At 41.5% G+C, this 18,706-nt stretch overlaps 1 protein-coding gene across 2 annotated transcripts in view; it reads right to left on the bottom strand.

Moving 5' to 3' along the window:
* ttc7a (tetratricopeptide repeat domain 7A) overlaps positions 1–17,781 on the bottom strand; it is a 46,070-nt gene extending 28,289 nt beyond the window's left edge. The window contains exons 1-12 of one of the 2 annotated variants that reach the window (XM_046401523.1): positions 17,710–17,781; positions 16,577–16,763; positions 14,098–14,261; positions 13,737–13,905; positions 9,794–9,924; positions 8,113–8,237; positions 7,194–7,272; positions 6,649–6,818; positions 5,021–5,084; positions 4,755–4,892; positions 2,334–2,417; positions 1,305–1,409 (exon numbers count right to left, since the gene is read on the bottom strand). In XM_046401523.1, the coding sequence (XP_046257479.1) occupies positions 1,305–1,409; positions 2,334–2,417; positions 4,755–4,892; positions 5,021–5,084; positions 6,649–6,818; positions 7,194–7,272; positions 8,113–8,237; positions 9,794–9,924; positions 13,737–13,905; positions 14,098–14,261; positions 16,577–16,763; positions 17,710–17,766 (1,473 nt within the window). In that variant the 5' untranslated portion in view covers positions 17,767–17,781. Of the gene's footprint in view, positions 1–1,304; positions 1,410–2,333; positions 2,418–4,754; positions 4,893–5,020; positions 5,085–6,648; positions 6,819–7,193; positions 7,273–8,112; positions 8,238–9,793; positions 9,925–13,736; positions 13,906–14,097; positions 14,262–16,576; positions 16,800–17,709 lie in introns of those variants that run through there. The other variant, XM_046401522.1, reaches the window with a different exon arrangement.
* Between the last annotated feature and the right edge of the window lie 925 nt (positions 17,782–18,706).

Genomic DNA, 18,706 nt, shown 5'->3' with positions numbered 1-18,706 from the left:
GTAAGCTCCTTAGTGTCTCCAGCCTGCCATGATCTCCAGCCACTGACAGATGTGCTCTCTCCATTCGCCCCTGTTAGCTCCTCTTTTCTAATCTCTGACCCCTTTCTCTCTCTCTCTCTCTCTAACTCAGCCTCTCTCATTGTCTCTCTCTCTCCCCCTTTACCCTAAATACCACTGTTGATGTGACTTTCTCCCTGCTGCCCAGATCATGAACAGCAGGGCTATTCAAGCTGACAGGGCTTCACAGTGATGTGTAACTGTCTGGATGGCTCCAGTGTCAGTCCTAAAACATTAGCGACACGATGCGGCTGGGTTATGACTTTCTATGTACATGCAGGAGAATGGATGCTTGCTCCTATGTCTATGATCCTGTGATTGCATTTATTAAGTCAGCAACCTTTTTTTATGTGATATAATAATGTGAATAAAACTTTATAACATTACCTCACCTGCAGACTTTTCTGCCTGAGTCACGACTGATAGATTTTCACTGGCAATGCTGGTTGGAGACAATAACTCCCATGATCCCGATTTACTACCGTCTTTCATTTTTAATGTGAGATCTGCAGTAACAGAAACTACACAGTGTGGTTTTAACAAGTAACAAAAGTTTGAGTCGACAGCCATACGAGGAGCTTCATGAGGTGGTACGCAGGCGCAGAGATGCTGAGATGTGAATGTTTAGGAGGTATAATGCTCGTTATGTTCACCATATCTTTGTATCTACATCTATGTTTAGCATGGAGGCTGAAGGGAATATTATTTAGCCCAGAACCAAAGTTTTGGATATATTTTTATTTGACTTGATGGTTGCACCACAGTAATCAACTCATGATCCCGATCTGAAAGTTTGGGACCGCTGTTTTAAGATCTGATTGTTTCAAATGAAGGATTTTATTTTTTAGAGGACAGGAGAGGAGAAAGTGTCACAAACTGCATGAGAAAAGCCAGAAAAAAATAACCTAATTTGTGTTGCAGCAATATTTATTTTCATCTCATCATTGTGATTATCTCAGGATCCTTCAGATTCATCTGGGGACTCCTTTATCTGGATGGAACCATCCGCTACTCTGTATTTTCTCTCTGAGTAAAGGAGTTAGCAGGAAAGTGCTGCAATTCAAAGGTGTCAGAGTAGTAGCAAGTACCTCTGGGAAACATCACGGCAACAGCATTAATAGCATCAATAGCATCATTTCAATCTCAATGTCTGTCAATTACATGTAGGTGTACTTGACTCCAGGTATATGCATGTAATATTTATTGATCTGTATAAAAATGTATGTGAACGTTTTGTGTGTATTCACCCAGTGCAGCTGGCCAATGCAGACTTTAGCAGCCAATAGAGGCAATGAGGGGTCCTCTGGTCGCATCCTGGCACACTCTTTAAACACAGACACAGCACCAACTCCCTGTAACACAGACACCCAGACACTGACACACACACTGACACTGACAAACTGTGTTTCATGTGCACGCAGCAGCCAGTTATCATGCAGCCACAGATGACATGGATCGCTTTTAGGCAAGTGAATCAAACACACATTTACTGCCCTCACACAGCCCTAACAGACCCATTTAGACACACAGTCACTTAATACATGTAGGCCAGTCATTAATGGACCACATGCACACGCACATGCATTCAGACACACACGCACACACCCCTGGCCCTAAATAGAAGCGGATCTGACGACACTGAGGCGGCCCCTTCTCCTTCTAGGGAGCAGCCTATTTCTAGAGCTCTCCATTGATCTGCAGTGTCACTTTATCCTGCAACCCAGATCAATTTTTCTGTCACACACATGCACACACACTGAGAGACAGAGCGACAGGAGGCGAGAGAAAGAAAGGGAGAGGACTGTAGGCTTTTCAAGCTCATTCTGAGGACTCCCATTCTAAGATTTTTTTTAACATTATAACAGTATTTTATATTATAATATTTATAGCTGAAAATTAATTCATTGGTATTTCCCAAATATTTAATTTTTTTTGGGAGTAGCAGATGGGGGTGGGGGTTGTCACAAAGGATCTGGTTTAAACTACTCAGCTGAATGTGCTTTTAGTCTACTCTTTGTGGAATCCATTTGTTTGGCAATATTTGAATTGTCCACACTGAGTAAAACACCACCCATCTGCTTCTCCGAACACACTGGACACTAATCTGTAAATGCCATTTGTTGCACGTCTGAACATGAGTGCGAGTCAGGAGCGCTGCAGTGTACAAGACAGAGGAATGGCGAAAGATGGATGTCTTCTTTGGGTGTGGCATGGTGTGTGTGTGTGTGTGTGTGTGTGAGGGGCTGTTACTGGTATATAAGAAGGAATGAGCTCACCTTCCCAGCCGCCATGAGTGACAGGCCCAGCTGGTGCCACAGGTGGAACTCGTTGAATGAAAACTTCATGGCTCTCTCCAGGCACTGCAAGGAGAAATACAAACAAATATGTTTTGGTGATACAATTTGTACAAATGGGATGCGTAGGTGCAGGCTGAGGCAGAGATTGTGACCATGTAGCCACAGACTGAGCCAAAGGAGAGAAGAGGGAAAGCCATGGTTAGAAACATTACGTTTTGTCACTGAATAGCCAGTGTTCTTTTACTAAATTCTTCTAGCTTGTAATGACTGCCAGTCACTACTCACCACCTACTCAGAGCTGTTTCAGCACACAATAATGTGATTGATGTGTGTGTGGACAAGTAGAGGATGGCGTGGAGCGCTGCTCAGTCAGATGTTGTCAGTCATGCAGAAGTGAGCTAAACCATGAAAAATTCTGCCTAATATTCACATATAACCTTCCTTATATTTAGATTAACTAATGTGCACTCAGTGGAGAACAGCTGATGACCGCTTAAAATGCAGACAAAGATGTCCTGCTGTAAGGAGCTCAGTATACCCACTGGAGTGACATCAGATTAACTGAGCGAGTGGGGTCTACTCAGCTAACTGTATGAATGAACAGACTGTGGGTATTTCTTAAACGATACAATGAATGAAGCAAGCTAAGCATCAGTTAAAAAGGTCTACTGTTATGAAACTGAAACTGTCATGCTGCTGCTCCTAACGTAATAGTGCTGACCCTTGTTAACCCAGCTAAATCAGGCCCCCACACATACCAAATCCCAATTTAACCCCTGCTTATGGGGTTAATGTGCAAACTGGAGTTCAGGCACATTAGGATGCAGGAAACAGAAAACTGCCAATGACCAGTGGTAACTGGTGAATACTACTCAACTCAGTGGAAGATACTTCTACTCTACTACATTTCACATTTTTATTCCAAATGTACTTGACTGCGTTACTGCTATCTTAATTACTTTGCGGATTCAAATTTCGAAATATAACGTGCTTTCATAGATCAACTGTCCAGTGTTACAAAAAGAAGTTAAGACTTTTAAAGCCTACAGCTAGCAGCTCTGTGAAGCTCTACTTCGTCACAGCATTGCTTTGAGCATATAGACCAACATGCTAACACTCTGATTCAAAGCTAATGTTGTCAGCACGACAGGAGGGTTCAAGAGGATTCAGCTCCCCCCGCAACCCTTCAAAGATAAAGCTGCATAGAAAATGGATGGATGGAATAATAATACTGAAAGAAGAACAAGAATAAGAGGCTTGTAAAGGGAAGGTGCTGTGTATGACCCACTGACCTACAACACTGTGCTGGCTTTGCACATTTTCTTTGCACTGCCTGCTTTCTGGCAGAAAGGGCACTAGAGTTGCACTACATCACTAAAGTTATTCCAATTCACTTGGGGGGAGACCCAAATTTCATGGAAATCCATCCAATAATTGTCGAGATATTTCACTCACCAGCAAAAGTGACTTTCTCAAGGTAGGGACTTATGAAAGGGGAATATGAATATCTTACCAAATGTCACTGTAATCCATCTAAAAGTCTGGACCAAAGCGATGGAGTGACTGACTGACGGTGCTGTCAGCAAAGCTAAAACTGTTTCAACCTCGACCAGCTAATTAAACATTAATGGACCAGTAATATTAATCCAAAAATGTAACATAAATAACAATGGATGCCTCTCATAGTATATTGTACTCGGAGTTTCACTGTAGTATTACACGATACACTTGTGTATCCTCCAACTACATTTTTGACATTAGAATCAGAACTCACTGCAGACACTGCATGGATTGATTAATGCTCCAGCAAGTGTGTAATAAATCAATATGAATCTTATTCACATCAGAGATGGATAACACTGACTGGCTGACATCTAATTTTTAATAAAGGACCCATACTGGCCTCATACATCAGCATACTGATCATCTGGTTTCAGTTGAACTACTTCAGTGTCTATGAGCGTGTGTGAGTGTGTGGCCCACTTCATAAGGTGACTGATGCTATGAATGAACCATTCAGACAGGTGGACGAGCCTAATTTGAGACGAGCCCTCTAACCTCCACCTCCCCAGCTTCCCACATCTGGGTGGAGGTCACATTATGGGGGGGGGGGGGGTAACAGAACTTGTAAAAAAGTGAGAAACTGGAAGAAGAATTTGGAGGAAGACAATGAAATAAAATAGGGAGGAAGAGCTGGGTTGTGTTAAGAGATGAGCAAAGACTGAGAGACAAGACACATAATCCCTTCGCTCAAAGTGATAAGGACATTCATTAAAAAGTTTGGCAAAGGCAAAGCTCTCACTAACACATCTCATCTCTCACTCTTTTGCTCTCCTCCCTTCAGACCTCCAGCATAGAGTGTGTCACTGTTTGTGTGTGTGTGTGTGTGTGTCACTGAACCTCAGAAAGCATGGCATACTGCCCCCTCCTGGCCATGCCAATGGTAAGCAGGTCGTAGACAGAGGTGGCATCCTGCAGGCTGGCCTGGCGAGCTTCAGCCTGGTCTGGCAGACAGCTGATCACTGCCTCGCCGCTAGCCTGAACAAGCAGAGATGCTAAGATCTGTGTTTCGACTGTAAAAAGGCTGAGTGAGAGTGTGGTGTATGAAGGGAACATTACAGAAGGTGTGTAAATTGTGTGTGTGTGTGTGTGTGTGTGTGTCTCACCATGGACTCTGTGATGAGCAGAAGCAACACAGCCTCCTCCACCACGTCCTGAGGACAGAAGCAACTGGCAGGACACAAGAAACAGGAAATAGTAGCAACAGGAAGTCTATACCTCACATGCACACAGACACACACACACACACACACATATACACACACACTGCATGTCCAGAGGTAGACTGAGAGATTGCCGGGAGTGTCCAGTTTCTGCCTCAACTGTGGTGCTGTAACACAACACGGACCACTGTGGGTGTATCATTGCACAATACTATCTCAGATGTCTCACACACACACACACACACACACATACTTCCATATTCCATCTCTACCTCCCATCCCTCTCATTCATCTCTTTCTTTGCCTCTCTTTCCTCTCTGGTCAGCTCTGTGTCCTATTAATGGACACATTTACTGGACACCTTCACTGCCTTTTCAAAGGCGGTAACTGATGACAAGCACCATGAACAATACTGAAGTACAGCTTTTGCCCAGGGTGAAGTCTCCTGTTCCTACTCTCCCTCTAATCTCAGACATGGATTTAGATCTTCACTTATGATAGTGTGGGCAGGATTAGTCATGTGGTGGTGACTAAGAATGGCTCACAGGGCCTCAGCAACAAGAACAGGATCCCTGCAAAGAGGGAAACGAGGAGAGAGACAACAAAATGTTTGTCACGTCAGGACTGTGCAAAGCATTTTGAAGCCCTCTGGATATTTTGTCACTTCATGTCATTTTCTGTTACAGTATGTCAATTAAAGTTATGTTATTTCTCTTTGTCTCATGTCGAGTTATGCAATATCTTGTTATTTCATATATTATGGTATCTTGCATTGTATCCCATAATGTTATTTTATGTCGCATTATGTTTTTCAATTTCAGGTTATGAGAAGACGCTACTTGGCATTAGTTTAGAAAGGGTTCAGCTGATCCAGAACGTACAGATGTTTACGATGCACTTGCTCAGCCCCACACAGGTGATTAGAGGGTAATTAAAGTAACAGGTTCAGCTAACCACATTAATAACTGCAGAGGAGTTCCACTGGAACATTACATGTGTGTCTTTATAATATAGACACACGTATACACACGTATGCTATCAGGTCTGTAATGACTAATTAATCAGCACACTACATAATTATGTGTTTGTCAGACATCAGCTGAAAAATCTACCTAATTCCCATTTGCATATTCACGGGTATAGATGTGTGGTTTTTGTTTTCTGTCTCTATACAGTTCTAGACCACAGTGATAAGAGAAGGAGATGTGTGTGAAACAGGTTAATTGTGATGTGGGATTCCTCACCTTGCATGTCTCTGTTAGCTAACTTAGCATGTGAAAGGTCATCCTTTGACTTTGTTACCTGATGATTCATTGTGGTCTTTGGTACAAAAACACTTGGACAAAGAGAACTTGTGCCGACGGCATTGGTAGAACTGTATCTTGGACAAAACTGATACCACATGGACTGAAAGTGCAACTCTGACAAAGGCAGTTGAAGTTGGGTAAAATGGATTGGATTGAATGTATTAGAGTTAAGAGTTAAGACAATTAGGACAGAAAGAATGAAACACAACAACAAAGGGGGAAACAAAACAGTAATGACACAGAAATGAAACAAACAATACAAACCAGTCAGTGCTGTAGCGATGCGGCGGTTTAACAGTGGGGTAGATGGCGTCTTTGGAAGCAGCGGCCCCCTCTCTGTGGAGCCAGGCTGAGGGTGGGGGGCCCAGCGGGGGCCAGTAGCTGTCCTCACTCACACAGCTCAGCAACACCTCTGCCAGCTTCCTCGCTGCAGACTAAAAGGAAACATCAATGCATTAATAGAACACTGCACATTCTGTGTGAGCGTGCAAACATTTTTGCTTCTTCTTCTTTTTTGTTTTGTTTTTTTTTTCAATTAATTCTCCTGCAGAAACTGAAGAGAGTTGATGAGCGAGTTTGAGTTTTTATTTTCCCATCAGTCCATTTGTGCTTCTTCATCATATTTTGTGTAAATTTGAATCATTAATGAATCATTAAACAGCCTACTGGGTTAAAGTGTTGTGCACTGACACACTTTTGAATAATGAATGCTTGGTAGCAAGCAACAGCTTGCAAACTATAGCAACTTTTGGTGTGATTGTGTGTGTGTGTGTGTGTGTGTGTGTGTGTCTGCGTAAGTGACACCTCACCTTCCTGAAGCTCTGAGACCCTCGTGACTCCACCACCCTGAGCACCCTACGCAGTTGGTGAGCACCCTGCGCAAGATGACTAACACACACAGGCACACACACACAGTAGGCGTACATCAGTGTGATGTATAGCTTGTAAAGGTGTACAATAGAAAAAAAAAATGCATGCAGTAAAATTAGCTGACCTACTGTACAGAGAGATGAGAGGCACTGATATTCTGACTGCATAGTACGTCATATAAATGATATAGAGACAGTAACTGGAGCAATACAGCAATAGAAAAAAAACTCTCAGCGTGCAACACAAAGCAACACAGTTCAACAGCATCACACACTGATACCTCCAGGATAACCTTACAGTTGGAACAGTTTCAACATCATGACCTTCATGAGGGCAGGATTTACTGCAGCACTGCTGTATTAGACTGGATTACTTTTAGCTAGATGCACCTAATAAAATGGAAACTGAGTGTATGTGACAGGTGCCCAAACACTACTTTGCTTTTCTGAGTCCAAGAACAACACTGACACCTGCTGGTTTCAAATTGAAATGCATCATTGCCGCATTGACCTCAAATGGTGCTCAAAAGCTTTTCTATGATTTCTTCTCTTCATATTCTACAACAGAACAAGATGGAAAAGCACAAGATTCCTGCATATAACACTGATAAATTAATAAGCAGAATTTAAAGCCAACAACATGATCAACATAACAAAAACAAATTTGAAAATTACCCAGATTAAAAAAGCAGTTGTGTTTCTTAGACTTTGATAAACTTTTCACTCTGTCTTGAAATATCACTAAAGGTGCATCATTGGTATTGAACAGCAAAAAGCAGAGGGGAAAGCAGTCACAGTGTATGTGTATGTGTATGTGTATGTGTATGTGTATGTGTGTATGCAGGGTGGGCAGACTCACCCCCTCTGCAGCAAACAAAGGTAAGCACTCTGTAATGCAGCCTGTAGGAAGTAGCCGAGGTCCATGTCCACAGGTGGAGGAAGCAGACTGGCTTTGGCTGTCTTGGTGTGGGGTGTGGTTACTATCTGAACAGACATGCAAAATATACTGAATTATATTTGGTACATTTAAAACTACAGGTAGCCTTCAATGTTTTGTGTTTTTTTTTTTTTGTCTTTTGACTAACGGTCCAATATAAAATGAGTGATTCAGCATAGATAAAAATCAGTATGTTGTGGTAACCTAAAGTAACCCAAAGAAAAAAAAAACATTGTATAAATCCTGATGAAAACTATCTCTCACTAATCATCATGACCCACTAGAAGCACGTGGTGGTGTCTGTGTCTGTATTGTCTTGTTTTCTTACTGTTTGGCTGTGTTCAAGACATTGCTAACAGTCAAAGAAAAATACTTTTTTGATTGTTAAGTGTCTTTCAGAGGTCGCCAAATACTATCCATCCATCCATTTTCTATACCGCTTATCCGTCAGGGTCGCGGGGGAGCTGGAGCCTATCCCAGCTGACTACGGGCGAGAGGCGGGGTACACCCTGGACTGGTCGCCAGTCAATCGCAGGGCCAACACACAAAGACAGACAACCACACACTCTCACACTCACACCTAGGGACAATTTAGAGTAGCCAATTAACCTAATGTGCATGTTTTTGGTATTGTGGGAGGAAGCCGGAGTACCCGGAGAAAACCCACGCAGGCACAGAGAGAACATGCAAACTCCACATAGAAGGGCCCAGACCGGGATTCGAACCTGGAACCCTCTTGCTATGAGGCGACAGTGCTGACCACTGCACCACCGTGCCGCCCCCGCCAAATACTAATTACCTGAAAATGAGACTCAACAATCTTCTATCTTTTTTGCTTACTGCAACTTTGAATGGTATCCAACAAGCTGTGCTTAGCATAATGTATAGTAAAAGCTAAAAGCAAATAAACAGGAAAAATGCTAAACATTGTAGAGCCAATGTTTAATAAAAAGCTCATTCTGAGGTAACAAAAACGCAAATTATAAACATTCTATTCAATTCATGCCCCTTAATCCACTACACTGGTCCTTGAAGCACACGGGTATTGGCAACATAGAGTACAGTCATTGGAGAAAGTGCTCATTATGTAGAATTTCTCTTGTTATTATATTATTGGACCACTATTGACACATCAGCGTGTAAGAAGTGCTAAATGTTGAAGTAGAATGAGATGGTGAAGTTAATCATAACCACTCTGTTCTTTTGAGCAGTTTGTATTAGAAAATAGACAAGCAAACAAACAACCAAACAGATAAACAAAAAATGGAATATATTAAACAGAAATGAATGTAGTTACAAATGTAACTACAGCTGAAGTACAAATACTTTAAATGTATTTTATTTATGTCAGAAAATATGCAAGAGCTAAAACATAAAATAGGTTTAAATAAATTTAAATAATAATAAATAGAGCTGGAAACCAGTGGTCAACAGAAAAGATCAAAACAAAATTACCAAAGGATAAGTCGCAAGCCTGGGGTCACAAGCAGGAAGAAAGGAACCTGATGAATCTCCTCCAGCAAACCATGCTAAATTTATGTTGGCACACAGATACATTTGTATCTTAAAGTTACACACACCCTGCGTGGACACACAAACGCACCTTATCGAGCTCCTGCAGGTAGGACAGAGCAGCATCACAGGCCCTGAGGAAACAGGACAGACTCTCCTCCTCCCTCTCTGACAGACGAACACGAGACAATGCAGAAACCGTCTGGTGGTCCAGGGACAGGCCTGAAGAACAAGGAGAGACCATATGCACGGATCAGACCATCTACAAAGCTGGTGGTTGGCAGGTAATGCCTTAAACCAGGGCCGTAAGCATGGAGTCAACACTTTCGGGGGGAGGGAACCAGTCTTCTAACGAATTAGAGAGACAGTCAGGGCTTGACACAGATACTAGAACTTCTTGTAATAATAATGATAGTTTGTTAAATTTTGTTATGATTATAATTACATTTGCTAATGATTATTTTGTGTTTGTGTGGCTGTAGCACAGCAATTTGTTTTATTGACAGTTTTATAATAATATATTGAGCATGTTCGTATAATGTGAGGGGGGGTGGGGGGTGGCACCTCCATATATAATATCCTTACTGCCCTGTCGTAAGCAGTGAATGCATGAGATAAAGAACATCTACAATATAATTCATACGTTTTAAGTGGTATATGAAAGAAAATGTCTGTGTTACGTGTGATTGAAAAGTGAAGGAATTTAAGGAAAGTGAAGGAATAAAGGAAGCAAAAAACACATTCTTGACAAAATGACAAAATACTAAAAAACATTTTTGGTTTTGGACAGGATTTTTGTCTTTGCTCATACTCAACCAGGGGCCTCATTTCTAGATTAGATTAGATTCTACTTGAACTACACCTTAAGACCATCTCCAAAGCTGTACTCACATTCAGTTCATAAAAGATGCTCAGCACAACAAAAAATCATGCTCAAGCAGGTTTTATGAGTCCCATTTTTAAAGTTCACACCTGTGATCTATTGATCTCAAGTTAACATGAATTTATACTACCTGCTGAGTGTTGGTTGGGAATAGCCATGGACCAAACAAGACAATCAAACTTTTTGGAAGGTATGGTATCACAGTAATGGTGGAGGAAACTGAAGCCAGACAACACGTATTATTCAGCTGACTTGACAATGAGCTGACAAACAAAGCGAAACAAACAGCTTGCACTGCAGCAGTGAGTGAGGTGGAGCAGAAACACAGAACTTGCTTAACAATATGGAAAGATTAAGTGATGCAGTGCGTCCAAAAATAATGAGTGTAGTTCTGCTAATTCCTCAAGCCTTGAACTGATAATTCTTATCACATAGTTCATAAAGCTCATGCAAAGATGACCACAGGCCTGGACACATAATATGTGTCCCAAACTGCAATATAATTAACAATATCATTCTGAATTTCTTTTACATGCTTTCCACATTTTTTCATGATGTGCCGACTACACTGAGCAGAGAGGAAGAAGTTAGCAGGACCGTCCTGGTCCAGATGCCGGCACTGATGTCCGGTACTGGACTTATTGATACAAACAAACAGAGTGTGCAGGAACACTTCTGGACTGCAGGAGGCCTGTGACAGACAGCAGCCTCAAACCAGACGCCAGGCCTAATCAAATAAGCACACGGCTGCCAATGGACGAAACATCATCATCCAAATATTCACATCTGACTTCATTCCCACAACAATATACAATACGTACACAATAAACGATGGGAAGGAGCTACGTGACCCCCCCAAAGGATTTGATCTGCAATCATCTGGAAATCTGCATTTCAGAACAATCCAAAGAAATTAAATGAAATCAAATTCTCTTCAGTTTCATGTGCACGTGGTCGCGTCCAATCATCAGGAAACTGGGAGAAAATGACATGATGATGATTATGAGTGTAACAAGATTATCCAGAGGACTACGGCCAATGTAATGTCCTGTGGATGTGACCTTTGACCTTTAACAACGCTGCCATGCAATGTGTCAAAACAGACAAAATATTTAAAGATTGTATCTGTATGGAAAAGATACATTTTTAGAGAGACTCCGAAATAATGTGCTGTTACAACATTTTGGGAATTCTGACAGCTTGTGTGCATGTGTGACTGAGTAACAGTAAATGCTTCATCTTCGTCATATGACTCACAATCACAGGGTTTTTAAAACAGCATCTGCCATTTGCAGTAAATCTGTTCCCTGAAAGGTTTTACGCTGTTGCTTCAGTCTGAAACCCATCTCATTTTAGATGTTACTACTTGTGTCATTACTTAGGGAGTCTTCAGCAGAGGCAGAGGCAAAACTAAGGTCGGGAACAAATTTCACATTATCAGTGTCGTCCGCAAGCTGAGGTTGAGACTCAAACGAACGCTGTAAGAGGTTGACTGAGATTTAAATATCTGTCCAATTAAGCTGATGTTTTCCAGCTGTGTTACATCCATTTCCACGCAGCTGGATTTCAGGAAGGTCACTGTGATTTCAGGGCTGTAATAACTCCTCACAATGGGATTAGGAAATGGATCATCACGGAAATTTATGCAGAGAGCTGTTCGGTCTTGCTGGTGGGAAACATGGCCATCCTCAGTGATGCCTTAGGAGACAGGTGGCTGTCCAAATAGTCTGATATCCCAGTGACCAGAAACACAAGGCTCCATCTCACATCCACATCTAATGAGTACTTTTCATAGTTCATTGAATCAACTGACTCTTCATGAAGTACTTTTTTTGAGAGACAAAACACTGTAATGTTCATGCGGTTATTAATCAGTATTAAAACTTGATTTGTAATGGAACGCTTTGCTTCCATCTTATATGTTGTAAATGTCAGTGGAGTGGAAGCTTACCTGTCTATATTAATAATGAAATCATCATTTTTAAAAACTGCATTAGCTGTTTTTTTTGGCCACATGGGGGCAGTAAACACTGACATACACTGTCAACTCATGAGTAGGTATGAATAACAGAATAGCGAAAAGTTGCTTACTTACACATCAAGGAGATTCTCAAGGACATTATCGAGTAATATTATCATTAGTTTGGAGAAATGTTTCCAGACATTTAACAGTGATTGAAGGTTCAATACTCACTCTCTTTTCAGCTTTCTTTTTGGTCTCCACCAACTCCCAAGGAACATCTGGTGAACATCTGGCTCTGCTATGTTCACCAGCTAGCCACTAATTTTATGTGTGTGCTGTTGGGTGCTGAGCAGGTAGAGTACAGTCTGTTTATCAAAGCTGACTGATGCTCCTGTGACAACTCTTAAGGGAGAGACACCACACTTTATTTAAGTTGCAAGCTGGAAAACCGAAGCTCAAGAGAGCTGAAGGGACATGCAAAGCTGGGTGATGAATTACTGTGGGTTTGTCAGTATGAGCTACCGTTCACATACAAGTAGTCATGTGATTAATCACTAATATAAAAATATTATATATCAGCTTTATGGGAAAATTAGGATGAATACTCATATTGTTCAGTATGATATTTTCCAAACCGCTTCATTAATAATTAAAGAGCACTTTAGTTGTCAGCAGTAACAGGAAAATTAAATACTGTGGGTCAAACTCATACTGAATTATAATCACTGGTGCATTCATTTATACATCACTTCAGTATTGCAGCTGGCAAAGGTGGAGCTAAATTTAATTTATTTTTAGATATTTCAAATGTATATTACTTTATATACTCTAGGGTCACTAGCGAATTTACACCCTGGGATCAATAAAATCTTATTGATATTATAATTGTGTGTTGTATTAAAGTTATTAAATAAACACAGTGGAGCGAAAACAACAAACAATATTTCACTTTGAACTGTAGATTGAACTGTAGTTGAGCAGAAGTAACAAGTAGCAGCAAGTGGAAATACTCAAGTAAAGTGCAAATACCTCAAAAATGCATTCAGTGCTTGAGTACTGAATGCACAGGACCTAATGACCTAATGATTTTATTTTGGATTTTATCAATAGGGAAACACTAAGAAAATACAACCCAGGTTGTAAAAAACAATGGCATTTCCCTTTAATATGTCCAGATGTTGCAGGTACCTTTAATGACAAAAGCCTCAGCCAGCAGGCGGAGGTGATAGGTTGGCTGGTCATCCCTCGTCAGCTCCTCCAGCCCCACCCTGGCACACATTCCCTGGGCGTCCCGGTAGCGGCCCTGCACATAGTGCACTTTAGCCATCAGCAGCAGAGCCTCATTCAAGTACCTGGGCTGGAGGACAAGAGGAAATAAATGCTTTGGAAGTAACTGATGCAACATAAATGAAGAGATTTGTATAAAAAGCACTCTGTGGCCTAATGGTTTCAGTGCTTTATTTGGTTAACATGAAGGAAATGAGCTTTGAAGAGGCAGAGAAGAATCTACAACTAGAGAATGACCTAATGAAACCCAGATTAGACTGACTGTGAGTCGGCCTCGACTGAGGATGGTGTTGAGGTGGTTTTTAGCCCTGCACAGTTTGGGTTGGGTCTTGTCCATCAAAGGCATGGAGCTCCGTAACAGGTCCATGTTATCCTGCAGGCACTCCTCAAGCAGCGACTCGGCCATCAGCAGCACTCCGTAGTCATCTACGGGACGAGATCGAAAAAGGCAAAAAAACAAAGTGTACTGAGTTTGCTAGAGTAAGTCTGAGCTCAGAGCCACAGGTCACTTGTTTCTGTAGCCAAAGCAAACCTCAGTCAGTCCATTAAAAACAGCATTTCCCACCAGCTCAGGGAGAGGAGTTCAAACACAGTCCTGAGGTCTGTTTAGAAGCTACAGTTTCCCTCATACTTTCCCGAAATAGCTTAAACTCCGTAATCATATGATAAGCACTCCATATCCACCTACACTGAAACAAGATACTGAAGTTCTGGTGTACACACACACTCGATTAAAGCCTTCCTGTTTAGCTTTTTAATTCTGTGTGTGTGTGTGTTCTGACGCCAACCCTGTGAGCAGTGTTTACGTCCAGATACACTTGACATATTTGCCAGTTAGTTTTATCAGCACAGCCAAGGCTAAGCCTATCAGTGAGGGGAAGGTGAGGCATAAACAGCTGGACGTCTCTCAGTCCCTCACCACAGCAAGAGCTATTTAATGATTTCACAGAAGCCGCAATTCCCTTTAACCAAAACGTAACATGTCCTGTCCCCCATACACACCCCCCACCTCAGGCCCTTTTCACCACATATGATTTGGAGTTAATACTTCAGTTATTTATATTCTAAATTTCATTTCCTCATAAAAAGATGAAAAATGCTGTTTCAGAAAATTAATTATTGTGAGAAAACACTGGCACTTAAGAACACACTTTTATGAAAAATGCATTCAACCTGTTTGTTGAGGGGGTTGACATATTTTTTTTTAAAAAGAACATTAAACTTAAACTTAGTTAGTTTACTTACTTACTACCCCCCCTCCCCATTCTGTGAGAACACACAGAGGACTTACACATATGACCTTGGCATTCTGTGGATTGCTGTATTTGCCTCTTCATTGTTCAGTGACGTTTGTGAATAGGTGCACACAATATCAATTATGTTTTAAAATTAGACAATCCAACTTTAGGATTACAGCAAGCCAAACTTTAAATTATCCATAGTAATATACTTGAAACAACAAGATACCTATGAGAGCGGATTACACCACGAGTGACAGCTCTAAAAGCATTTTACAGTAGGGTGGATTTTATCACTAAGTTTAATTCCTAAATACTTGACCTGCAATAAAGTTCCTCTATCTGCAATCTTAAACTGTCTCTCCTGGAGCACCATGCCTTCCATGTGCACTTAATATCAGATCAGCTGCCATGCATGCACACCGTTGTGCCACACTGATTTAACACTTGAGTTCGTGTGCAGGCAGGGAGAAAGTGCAGGTCTGCACCATCAGCTACTTACAGGCACAGCAACAGGGACTGCAAATCAAGTCACATGAGCCCATATTTACTCTGCTAAGGCGAGACGTGGATGCAGGTGCATTAGTGACGTACTAAAGTAATGCATTATGAGGCACAGTGTGATAAGTGTGTTTGCATTTCTTTGAGTACATGTACAGTGTGGAATGATTTCAAAGGTAAAGACGGTAGCAGATGATACTGTCTGTCCTGTATACTGTAAACTTCCAGGGAGTGACATTTTATTGTGGGGCAAACACGCAACTCTTACTATGATCATTATTATTGTTGTTGTGGCATATATTTGTTGAGGAAAACTTAAAGTAGAATAACTCCGTCTATCCTACTGAGAGTCCAAAGTTCAACTTGTGTGCAGTGCAACCCATGCACTGCAAAAAATATCTGCAAATGGTTTGACTGCAAATCACCTCATACGAAAGTATTTTTGGCAAAGACTTTCCTTAAAGGCACAGTATGACAGATTTGTCGGTTGCTGTTTGTAAAAACACCAGTGAGTCAATTCTAGAGAAAGACAGTTTGATTGTTGAGTCTCATTCCAAGGCCGTCAAATCAAATCGATAACAACCCAAAGAGTCAATAACTGACAGCCATGAACGTCACAATAATGACAAAAGACTCTACCGACCACTTCTGGTGCATCATAAGTGATGATTTAAAGGGACTATTTTGAATGAATCAATAAGCTGTTTTATAAAGATGGTTTCTGCATGTTATTCCTTTAAACAAAAAAGTCTGGAAACAACTTCCTGAAACTTCCCTAAAAAAAAAAAAAGTGGAACTGAAACAACTTTAGGCAGAAGCCCACAGTTAATAAATCCTGGGAGATACGAGATTCAGCCCGACTTTTCGCTTTTTTGTTTTGTTTTTGGTTTTTTGTTTTGTTTTGCTTTTTTTTTTGCAGCGTGCAGGTCAGTAAGCAGTAAAGCAGCCAGGCAGAGGCAGCAGATACCTCAGCTTCAGATCCTGCAGGTGTCGGTCACTCACCGTCCTCGTGGAATCGCGCAGCGTGCATCTGGTCGATGATGGTCGGTATCTTGTCCCACTGGCACTCGGCACGGCACCGCTCCAGCTCCGCTTCCAGGCGGATTTGGTTGAAGGAAACCCGGGATGCCATCGCCGTTCTGTCCCGGTGGTGACTGTACTCCCCGGACACGATGGGAGTAACTGCGGACTGGCAGGAGAAATAAATGTGTGATCTTTGAGCGTGGGGGGTTGGGGTGGGGTGTGTGCTGTGGGTTGCGATACTAAAAGGAAATTAAAGACAAAATCCAGAGCACAGAAGTAAATACATGGGATTTTATTTACATACAGAACGCGGTTACTTGTAAGGTGTTATAGTTATTATAGAAACTAATGAATTAATTTGTTCATTTAACCAGGAAAATTCCACAGTCATCAGAAAGTAAACTTTCTCAACGTGGACCTTCTTGTCATTAATTGAAAGTCATCTTTCAGCTTTTATGCCTGCTATTATGCGTACAGTGTGTTGTCAAGCGCTTGGCAAAGCATGTGATTCTTGACAGTAAATGTGTTTTTCTTGACATCAGTGTAGCATTGTGAGAGTGCGTGATCTGTAGCTGTTGGAAGTAAAGGGAAGGCTGCTCTGCTCTGACAGCCACCTCCTTAAGCTCTCACGTTAACACTTTAACTGGATCAGGTAGGGTTTAAGAGACAGGAGTGCAAAGAAAGCTGGACGCCTTCTGTTTTGCAACCCGACTGCATGAATGCAGGCTGCGAGGCGCTGTTTTCTTATTTTAACAGTGCTCATTTCATTAATGACTACACTGAAAAAAAAAAATCAATTTGTAATTGCTTGGCTTGCTCCCTGATCTGGGTTCAGCAGTATTGGCAGACTGACGCTGCCTTCTGGCTCACTTACAAAATAATACATCTGTCAGCTATTGCGCTGTGAAATGTAATTGCACAAGGTTGTACGATGAACAAATTGAGGGAAAGACAGGGGGAAAAAATCACATGAATCCAGCAGTGCTAAACGACAGTTGGCATTTGTCCTATCAGCCACAGCACAGGGTGTAAATACGGAGGGAGACAAGGGTCACTGACTACTGAGGGCTTTTACTGAGAGTCTACACCAGCTACTTTATGACATAAAAAACCTCAAGCCTCTTGAACAGAGATTTAGCAGCGTCATTTTCTCTCTGGAAACTTGACATTTGCTGGACACAAATCGATGCTTCTCCCTCGTATCAGAAAACTCCACCACACAGCGTAGTCCTGTGCAGTTTGGATTTGACAGCTGAAAAGCTGCTTCACTCCCCCCTGCTGACGTAATGGAGAAGACTCTTCAAAGTTTTTTTCTCTGTCAAGATTAGTAACACCGTGGAATATTCTGTCTCTTGGAATCGAGTGCTCACACATTAGGCTACGACGGGAACATCGGGACAATTTCTCAAATAACGTAAACGTGAACTTACATCAGTAATCAGTCAATTTGTTTCGCAGTGAGCTAGCAATTTCAAAAGATTTAGCCCATGATTTCACACGGCGTACAGCCACTCTGCAAAACAAGACGTAGGCATTTGTTATCTACTTAAAGACATTTCTATGTGTTGTAGCTGTATCGTTGTCTTATAACTTTATAACCTTAAACATTATGTTGGAACGACCTAACCTAATGAAATTGTAATTCAGTCGTGGACAGCTCGAAGTAAAAATGTAGTCTATATGGCGCGATTGTGGCGAATAAGGACATTGGCATAAGTAATCATCTCATTTCAGTTGTATACTCTCCGATAATTTCAACCAATGATAATGAGCTGTCGTGTCCAAGTGCGGCTACGGCAAGCCACTTGGTCCTTAAAAGCCGTAATTGATCATTGTTACCAGCCAACTAAGAAAACAACAATATTATCCACGGAGTCAAGTGAAGATACAGATCATTTTCAGGTAAGTTTTAAATTGCCCATTTGAAAACTTGTGCAGTTGTATACCTTGTATGGTACGTGCATTTAATAGGCCAGACCATTTTAACGCATTCCTGAAATGAAGCTTTATGCTAGCAAGTCTTATTAGCTTCAGTCAGCCTTTTTGCTAACATTAATTTCTGTCATATAGCGACTGAAGTTACCTGTGCAACCTCGTAGTGCCTACAGC

The sequence above is a fragment of the Scatophagus argus genome, chromosome 10, assembly GCF_020382885.2.
Source record: "Scatophagus argus isolate fScaArg1 chromosome 10, fScaArg1.pri, whole genome shotgun sequence".
In the NCBI taxonomy this organism is placed as follows: domain Eukaryota; kingdom Metazoa; phylum Chordata; class Actinopteri; family Scatophagidae; genus Scatophagus; species Scatophagus argus.
Note: the sequence above shows the minus strand (reverse complement) of the source record. Positions and strands in the feature narration are given on the sequence as shown.